Source organism: Daktulosphaira vitifoliae, unplaced genomic scaffold (assembly GCF_025091365.1).
Source record: "Daktulosphaira vitifoliae isolate Bord-2020 unplaced genomic scaffold, ASM2509136v1 Scaffold_2, whole genome shotgun sequence".
NCBI classification, from domain to species: Eukaryota; Metazoa; Arthropoda; class Insecta; order Hemiptera; family Phylloxeridae; genus Daktulosphaira; species Daktulosphaira vitifoliae.
The window spans coordinates 11,251,357-11,261,932 of NW_026099573.1; the positions used below are offsets into that span (position 1 = coordinate 11,251,357).

A 10,576-nucleotide genomic window follows, 5' to 3' on the forward strand; every position below is an offset into this window, starting at 1 on the left:
TTCAAACCTTAAAATGTGAAAAAGACGATTGAAATTTTGTTTAGTATTGAAGTAGTTCTCGTGCAAATTTCAATCTGAACCATAGCTTATCTCACGACAGTCTCATCTACTCAATAATCTACTCATTTCAAATACCTCGTATTATCCTTTGTCGAACTTGTACTCTCTCTATATATATACTCTGTCTTACTCCTATTTATTCTTAATCCCTTTCCTTCAAGAGCTGATCTTCACTCCTCTTTGATTAATTTCCTTCCTATTTTCTCCTATTAACACTATACGGTCAGCGATCAACATATACCACAATACCTTTCCTTGTATTTCTATAGTAATTCATCCATCACTATTGAAAATAAGTAAGGGGTTAAAGGCGAACCTTGGTGCACTCCTACTCTTACCCTAAATTCTTGTACTCCGCTCACACTTTTTACTCTGATACAAGTGCCATCATATATGTATCCTTTATTATATTAAAGTACATTTTTAGGACTCTATTTCTTATTAGTGCACACTTTAAAACCTCTCTCGTACTCCATCATACACTTTCTCCAAATCTATAAATACCATACACAGTTTTTTCTTCTTTTCCCTATACTATTCTATTAGTTGTCTTACACAAAAAAACTATCTCTATATTAACTTTCCAGGCAAAAATCCAAACTAGTTCTTTGTTTGTAATGTATCTCCTCTTATTTTTTTGTCTATTACCTATTCCCAAGTTTTCATATTATGACTCAAAAACTTTATGCCTCTTCATATCTCTTGAGCTTCAGTTATACATTTTCCGCACATTTGTAGTATTTAGAAAAGAATTCTCTTTTGTAAAATACATATTAAAAGTTTAGGTAAATATAACGGATATTATTAGACGAATAATAACCCTCCTTTCAAATATAAAATAATATGTAATATCAATAAAAGCTCAAATGAATCAACATGAGCATATATATAAAATATGAGCATAAACCCAAAATATTCAAAATCATTCCTATAAAGCTTCAGAATTATTACTTTTGTACAAAATGGATTTGTATCGCAATTAGCATATTTTCCTGTGTAACAACAAAAACGTACGAGCCCTAGTAATAAAAATAGCATCACCTGTGCCTCACCTAGTCAATAGTTAACATTATTAATAAATTCTCAATTACTGGTACAAAAATTGTTATCAACCAGTTACTTTCTTAATTAAATCATTATATAATAAATTGGCTAGTTAATTGTGTATGTTACTGTTTGTAAAAATAAAGTTAACACTTTTATAAAGCATAATGCATGAGCATAACTAATTAATTTTACTATTCGATTATTTAAGTGGTTAATCATAAAAGAATCACTCTGTATACGAAATATACTGTAAAAAAAATTTCGTATCAGGTTTACAAGATAGCATTTTACAGCTACAATACATAAAAAATTGTTCGAGCGATTCCCATTAAAAAAAAAAACAAAATATGCACTGACAAAATTTATGAAATAAGCCATCAATAATTTAAAAAAAATAATAATTATGCACTAAGTAATTAATAAAATTAAATATTTAAAGTAATAATTGTAATTTTTTCTATGTGGCTCATACTCATAAAAAATAACGTGAGACGTGTCATTTATGTTGGTTAACCTCTTGCATCTTTTTTTTTTAAATTTTATCATTACTCTTGTTTCAACGAAGATAATAAACCACGATGTATCATTATTTGTGATTATGATGTGTGACAACTCGTTATCAGTTGTTAAACAACTTCGCCGCTGATGTAAAGAAGATTAAGATTTATTACTTGAAAATTTCAACGACATTGTTCAATCCGTGTACGTTTATTAATTGTCGCTCTCAAACAATATTATGCAACGTTCGTTTTGATTATTTTTATAATTGCTATGTTGCGATTTATATATATGTAATTTTTAGACGAAGTTTTTTCACTACGTTAATTAGTTAAATCTCTTTAACGAGTTAAATAATTTTTACGTTTCATACATTAAAAATAACATGTTGTCAAAAAAATGTTTGAAGTTAGTAGCATGCATACTACTACTTGTGTTCATCATATTGAGTCTACCAGAATTGTGTAACAGTCACAGCCATCATAAAGACAATCATGCCAAATCTCTTCCCACTAATGATACTGTAGGTTGGATGTGGATAAAAGCATTATCTTCTACAGTTGCAATTAGCATATTTCCATTTTTTGTTCTTTACTTTATACCCATTGATCACAAAGATGATCACCAATCTCTCTTAAAAATTCTCCTAAGTTTTGCATCTGGAGGACTTCTAGGTGATGCGTTTCTACATTTAATACCACATTCACTTTCCCCACTAGAAAGTCACGAAACTCATGGCCATGAACATGAACATTCCTGTCAGACACATTCTCATGAAGCTGTTCATGACCATAGTAATGAGACACGAGTTGGTTTATGGATTTTAGGAGGAATTTTAATGTTTTTATTTGTTGAAAAAATGGTTAGAGCATTGAAAGGAGGACATAGTCATTCACATTCACATCCTAAAGAAAAATTGAGTGATGATGAAGATGAAAGTAGTCATGATAATCATGAATGTATATCATAAATTTACTGAAAGTTAAATATGTTATTAAAAATATTTGATCTTTTTTAGTATCTGCACAAAATTTATCAGTAGCTGGATGGTTAAATGTTGTAGCTGATTTTACTCACAATTTCACTGATGGACTAGCTATCGGAGCAGCTTATTTAGCTGGCCAAAATATTGGGTTAGTCACAACTATTACTGTACTACTTCATGAAATACCCCATGAAATTGGAGATTATGCAATCTTAATTAAAGAAGGCAGTACAAAAAAAAATGTAAGCTCTTATTAGTTAATAAAGCATTATATCTTTTATTTTAATTTTTTATTTTAAGGCTATGAAATGTCAATTAGTAACTGCTTTGGGAGCTATATGTGGCACTCTTGTTTCATTGACATTGGGGAAAGAGAGTAAGTTGAAATAATAAATTGCTTGATAAATCCTCTTAATAAAATATATTTAACTTGGATGTATCAGCTACCTGATATATTATGTTTATTCAAATCTACTTAAATAGTAAATCATAAATTTTTCTAGGTGAAGCTGCTAATTCTTGGGTATTACCATTTACAGCTGGTGGTTTTATTTACATAGCTACAGTTAATGTTATCCCAAGTCTTTTAGAAGATACTAATTTTAAACAATCAATTAAAGAAATTGCTGCACTTCTTGTTGGAGTTTACTTAATGGTTCTTGTTGCTGATTATGAATAGATATTTATTATCTTATTAATATGTCTCTCACTATTATTTTCTTTAAGTATAAAATATAAATAAATCAATTAAATTAAATTAAATTTTTAATTAAAATTAATAATTCATTGAAATAGTTGTTACAAAAAATTTGTTTTCATATCAATATATCAGCTATGAAAATTTTTTTATTAATACCAAAATTCTATTTTTTTTAATACTCCATCTATATCTCTAAAATGTAAATAGTTAATACTAATGAAGATTTACTAGGTATCTTTATATTTTGTATTACAAACTCTAAAAAAATAAATACATCAAATTGTTCAATTATGCTTGACTGTACATTATAATGAAAATAAGAAAGTTAAATAACAACATTAGTTTAGCATAAATTTATAAGGCTAAGAAATGTTTAGTGTTTAATAACTAATTTATACATAATTAGTTATTATATTCGATTTATAAAGGGTATATGATATTAGTTACCGGATTGCTCAAATATTCTAGATCAAATATTTTTGTAAAAATATATTTACCTACAAAACTGAGCATATAATTAATGCTGTAGAATAAAAATTATTCTATTTTGATCATAATTGTTAATCAATTCGACATACGATACAATTGTATGTCATCCTACCATCAAAATTATACATATATTCCATATTATATTATTAAATTAATTTGTTAATTTTTTATAATTTGTTTCATTATTAATTTATATTTAATAATAAATAAATTATTTTGATACATTGCGTTATAAATTTATTTTAGTTTTTAACAGAATTTAAATTTTAAAATTATTTTATCAAAATACACCATAAAATTTGTTGATAAATGACATATTATAAATTAATATTAGGAAACTTAAATATAATATAACTAGAGATATTTAACTGAGGTCACCTATAAAATCAAAAAGGAAACAAAAAATTTGATTTTTACAACAAACGTAGTGATTTAAATAAAAGTATTTCCAAATTATACATATGCTGACATAAAAACTAGTCAAATAGCTATCTCTTAAATTTATACTTCTAAATGATGATTGATATGCATATTAAGGCAGTCTATTTAACAATTATGATATTAAGTTTCTTAATGATGTTAATCAAATAGTTAAAGCACAGATTATTCATAAGTAACTGATTATAGCCTTACAATTTATGTAAGAACAATATCTTAATTTTTCATCTTATAAAGTTAATTAATTGCCTATTAATTCAAAATATGATACTAAATTTTTTATAATTTTTAATTAATAATATAAAACAATAATTTTACAATATAATTAAATCACAACTAATAGTAAATCACAATATAATTGACCAAAATGTAACAGTTGACAATAATTCTAACACTTATAATCCACTAAACATAAGCTCTCTTTCTAATTGTTTTGGATCCGCTGAACCTTGTATAGAAATACATTGGGGATTAAATACCGAATAAGCACTTAATGTATTTCTTCTTTTATGAGAATTAGATGTATTTAGATATATTGCAATAAGTGCAGAACACACAAAAAATACAGCTCCAAAACCTGCTTCAACAATCATCCAATACTGAATAAATAACCAACATAAAAATATAACAACTTTAACATAAAATGAATAATTATTATTTTTTAAAGGTTTTGTTAATTTTCTGTCTATTATATCTTTAGTTTCATGACTAGAATCATCTGAATCTGTATCTGATAAATTGCCATTTATAATTGGTACAGGTACTCTGCTTCTTTGAATAATAGGTACTTTAGGTTGACACGATTCTGGACTAAGAAGTACCCTTTTTTTCTCATTGTTACCATGTATAAATGAAGAATTCTGAATCTAAAGTAAAATACAAAGTACTGAAATAATTTCATATAAAATATTATTTAAGCAAATATTTTTATAAACCTAAAACTAGTAATATGACCAAGAATAAGAATAAAAAAAAACCAAGTACAGGGGGGGTCGCGGTACAGTGGTGACTTGGCATAGTTGAATCAAGTATAATGATATCTGACAGTGATTAAAATCACTATAAAAAAAAACGCTTCATTACAAATCTTTAGATAGAGTTTAATTTTAAAAATTGGTGGATTATTCTAAAAGCTACATGATCTGCTATTTTCTTATTAATATCCTGATTAAGATAAAGTATGTCGAATGAAAAAGGGATTATTAAAAAATATTATTTCTCATACAAAAATTTTGTTGATCCATACACTTTTCAATAAGTTATAGCATTATAAAGTTAAAAATGTAAAAAATAAAATCAAGGATTTTCATATGAAAATAGCATTCAGTATCCATTTTCACCACGAAGACAAGTCCAGAGGTCAAATTTTTTTTTTCTATAATAAAGTAAATTACATTAGCTTAAGTTGAAATAGAATATTTTTTGTGAAAAAGTTGTCATTTTGAATACCCTCTGTGGGCGGTAAAGGGTCAAATTTATTAAAAAAAATTACATAAAGGGAGATAAAAACATCAAGTATTTATAACAAAATATATATATATTGATTTGTTCATTTTTGAAAAGTGATTAAAATCACTATCAAAAAAAACGCTTCGATGCAAATTTTTAGATAGTGTTTAATTTTAAAAAATTGGTGGATTATTCCAAAAGCAACATGATCTGCTAGTTCGTTATTAATATCCTGATTCAGATAAAGTATATCGAATGAAAAAGGCATTATTAAAAATGATTATTTCTCATAAAAAAATTATGTTGATCCATACACTTTTCAATAAGTTATAGCATTATAAAGTTAAAAATAAAATCGAGAATTTTTACACAAAAATAGCATTTGGTAGCCAATTTCACCCTGAAGACAAAATAAAGTACAACATTTTTTTTTTCCATAATAAAGTGCATTACATTAGCTTTAATTTAAGATATATATAAAAGTGTCAGACTTTCCGGAACACTTTCAAAAGTTAAGTTGAAAAAGTTGTCATTTTAAATCCCCCCCTGTGGGCAGGTTAAGTGTCAGATTTAGAAAAAAAATATACCAAATATGTAAAGACATCAAGCATCTATATAAAAAAAAATTATATTGATATGTTCATTTTTGAAAAAGTTACGACAGTTTTTAGTAAAAAAAAAATTGAAAAAATTTCGAAAATTAACGAATTTTAAATGTTTAATTTTTTTGGAGATTTCCCCCATTTACGGGGAACGAGGGAAATTTTTTCAATTTTTAAAGGTAATGTCTTCAACTAGATACGATTTTTGATCTTTTGACGTATCATTGAAAGTAATCCGTTCGATGAGAGCTGAGAAAAAGTGGTAACAGACACAAAAAAAAAAACAAATCATAGTAAAATTAATACCTTCTCAGCTTCGCATCGAAGCTAAAAACAAAATTATAAAAATTTTCTAATGTTCTTTTATAATAGGACATCTCATATAAATTATATATACTGTATGATTCTTTAAGGTTAAAACATTTATTTTCTTTGAAACCATTAAAAAATTTTAATTTTTGTAAAGGTAAATATTGTTTGAATCAAGAACCACCGATTTCTTGAAAGAGATAAAATATGATTTTTAAATTTTGATCACTAGTCTTGGAATATAATTATTACTATATTCAATTCTTAGATACAGGGTTATTTAAATTTGAAAAGACATTAATTTAATAAGAAATTGAGATTTTTACATTTCTGTAAAAAAAATACATATTAGGTTCAAAAACCTCTACAATAATATGTAGTTAAATAATTTCATTTCCATCTATTCAGGATAACAAAACAAAACTTTCATTTTTTTTAATATAAAACGCTATTTTTTGATAATAAAAAAATTTTTTAATCAATTTTGTTTTTATAATTTTTTTTAAATGATGAACCATTCTTTTATTATGATTAAGTTTAGTGATTATTAATAATTTATTGATAATTTACTGTTTAGCATACAGTAATTGTCATTATTCATACATGATATTATCAATTATTTAAAATACTCATATATTCGTTGTAAATTTACTATTGTATAATGTTGAACGGCCCGTGTAGAACAATTTTTTTGATAACTACCATAAAAATAATTTATGGCCCATTAAAACAATTTATTGTTGCCTCCTATATTATGAAAACTCAATTAATGATGAATTTCTATTTTAAAACACACACAGTTGATAGAAAATTAAAACAAAATTTTTTGAAATTACATATAGATATTTACACAGATTGATCAGTTTATTTTAAACCACTCAATTATTAGCAAAATAATTACAATATTGGAAAATAAACTTTTGAGTATTTTAGTTACATATATTTCTTATTTTATCAGCTATTAATTATTCTTCAGAATCATCCCTTATGATTTTTATGAGTGCCAACTTTATTTTTTCAAACAGAAACCAACATATTTAACTAGCTTATTAAATAGATAATTATGTTATTAAAAAAAATAACAACTTTTGGACCAATATTTCAAAATTTATTTTATTTTATTTTTCTTATAATTTTTACATTGAGACTCAAAAATTGAATATTTACATACTAATTTATAAGAAAAATCAATAATTATTAGAATACTAGTGAAAATAGTGAAAACTGCTCTAATTCAAAGAAAAATGTTGACTATGTCACTTAATTATATTAATTTATAAATTAATAACATAATAATAATTTTAGTATTGATGTATAAGAGAGAAGCAACTCTGCCTTTTTTTTTAACATTAAACATGATTATTTTGTTTTATTAAACCAAATTTACTTAATAATTATTCAAAATATCATGAAATGTATCAAGTTGTAGCTATCTGCAACATAATTTTTGAAAAATTCCCCTCAATCGCAATAAAAAAAACAAAAATGTCCAAAATATTAAAATTATAATAAAACAGTTAATAATGATACTTTTAGTTTTCACTTTATATTAAAATAACTTTTTAAAAACTTGACTGATTATTGCAAAATTTTTATTTATAATATTTTAGACATTATCCTTCACAATGATATATTTTCTCGAAAATCCAATCATTTATCAAGGTACTGTAGAGACTAAAAATAGAAGCTTATTAACATCATTTTTAATAAAAATGATCCAAAAACCCTACCTTCTGTAACCTACGTTAAATTAATGCTAATATTATATATTTAAAGAGGAAAAAACTACCTGAGAACTTAATTTCTTGTAATTGTTATTTTATTAGTTCAAAAATCATAATATTTTTATCATATAACTTTTGATGGATATGATAAATTTTATACACATCAAAGAGTTCTACAACAGTGTTTTTAATTACTAACAGATATCAATATTGCTAGATCTCTATTTTACTTGACTTCTTAAATTTATGTATTAATATTATATTTGATATGTAGAACTTAATAATGTTTAATTTTAAGACTATTTAATAGAGTAAGTACCTGTGTATTAGAAGTTTCATGAACATTACTCTGAACTCTACTTTGTTGAGTTGTTGTCAAAGACAATGGCTTCAATACTATTCGTTTTCTACTGGTCATTTTGTATAATTAACAACTCTTACAGCATCATATTGTATGAAATTTAAAATTAAAAATAAACTGTAATTATAAAAGTTAATGTTTCATTACAAGTTATGACACAAAAAGGCAAAGTTACTAGTAAATAAATTACAACATACTTACTATACCAGTATATTCGTCACCTTAATACTTTATAAGAAAAAGAGAAAAATAAATAAATAATTTATGAAAATTACTAAAAATAATAAATGGCCACGTATTATATGGTGCTTTTACGAATTTATATAGTAAGACCATAATAATTAATTTTCATTAAATAATGATTGCAAACAAAATTGTTTACTTTGACCCAACTAGTAAAATTGATTACATTTTATTTTTCCTTTTAGTGATAACTCGATATCATTTAATACGACTTATTATATATATATATATCTATGATATTGTATCAATATTTAGTGAATAGATATCCATTTTTGGGTAGGGGAACTGAATAATTAAATCATAATTTTTTTTTGTGTATCATATTAAATAAAATCTTACTTATAGCAAAATGTTTAAAATCCTGTAACAATACATAACATATTTGATTCCACAGGTACAACTATGAGTGGTATAAGAAGACTTAAACAGATCCAGATTATAATTTAACATCATCAAAAATTAAAAACACAACCCTGAGTTTGATCGTACAGAAATTTAAATAAACGCATATTTATTATACTTAGTGTAAGAATTACAATATATTTTTATATTGTATATGTTTACATATATTACGGCAGTAGTCATTTCAAATTTTGAAAGGAGGCCAAACATGATTTTTAAATTGGGCTAAAAAAAATTTTGGAAATAATAATTTTAATATGTTCGTTTTGCAAACTTTAAAAACTCAATCCTACGCACTGTATTACGGACATTCGTAGTACAAATATTTAACTTTAAATGGTGATTTATAACACACATGGTGAGAACCATTTTTATAACTCCAGCTGTATTTCAAATAGTTTATGTAAAAATATTTTTTGTGATAACAAAAATTCTAAAATCACCTTTTGCGTAACTAGATGGAGTGGGTATAATCACCTTTAGTTTAAAATTAGCCCTTCTTTATGTCATGGTTCTTAGACTTAGATAAAATTTATTAATTGGCTGCTTAATATTTAATTATAGTAATTTTTTATTATTTTTAATATAAATTTAAGATACCTTTAGTAACAAAATAAAAAATAAATAGATATTATCTAGCTTAAAATTGATTTCAAATAATGTTTAATGTGTTAACCTGATTTCGAGAGGATGATATAATAAATGAATCTTATATATACTATTATTCATTAAACATAAAACTTAGAAACGGGTCATGATTAGTTGATATTATTGTGATAATGAAAGCAAAAAGTAAAGTAGAAAACTTAAAACTCTCAAAATGAACAACTTATGCACATAAATTAATTTATAAATCTTTTAACAAAATGTTATTTTGAAAAAAACCATCACAGGGGGTTGCGCCACAGTGATAACGTGGCATAGTTGAATCAAATATAATGGTATCTGACAGTGATTAAAATCACTATAAAAAAAAAAAGTTCGATGCAAATCTTTATTTTATATTATGTTCATTTTACCAAAAACAGATAAATTAAAATCGTAAGTTTGTTATAAATAATAATTTTTGTAACAAATAGTAGTAACATGAAAAAGGGTATCAATTATCTATAAGCCGGTTAGAATACTTACAAAACTCTAAGTAAATTAAGAATATTGCATTGGATATTTCTAATTTTACTACTAGGTTTTTTTTTTGTAATGATTTTTCAACTTGACGTTTTGACAACGGTTATTGATATTTCAGTTATAAATTAAACATTCTTGTTT

General features: G+C 24.6%; 2 protein-coding genes across 3 annotated transcripts; one reads left to right on the forward strand and one right to left on the reverse strand.

The window, feature by feature from the left end:
- The first annotated feature begins 1,649 nt into the window (after positions 1-1,649).
- Positions 1,650-4,001, forward strand: LOC126899854 (protein catecholamines up). The gene is made up of 4 exons (XM_050675078.1): positions 1,650-2,564; positions 2,624-2,832; positions 2,891-2,966; positions 3,094-4,001. Exons 1-4 carry the CDS (start codon positions 1,991-1,993, stop codon positions 3,267-3,269), a joined length of 1,035 nt encoding a protein of 344 aa, XP_050531035.1. The 5' UTR covers positions 1,650-1,990; the 3' UTR covers positions 3,270-4,001.
- Positions 4,002-4,488: 487 nt separating this feature from the next.
- Positions 4,489-9,061, reverse strand: LOC126899856 (uncharacterized). 2 transcript variants are annotated; one of them, XM_050675084.1, is made up of 3 exons: positions 8,864-9,061; positions 8,621-8,779; positions 4,489-5,083 (listed from the first exon to the last, which is right to left on the reverse strand). In XM_050675084.1, the coding sequence occupies exons 2-3, from the start codon at positions 8,717-8,719 to the stop codon at positions 4,613-4,615; spliced, it is 570 nt and encodes a 189-aa protein (XP_050531041.1). In that variant the 5' UTR covers positions 8,720-8,779; positions 8,864-9,061; the 3' UTR covers positions 4,489-4,612. The 2 variants fall into 2 exon arrangements, with proteins under 2 accessions (XP_050531041.1, XP_050531042.1); XM_050675085.1 differs by having other exon boundaries at positions 8,860-9,061.
- Between the last annotated feature and the right edge of the window lie 1,515 nt (positions 9,062-10,576).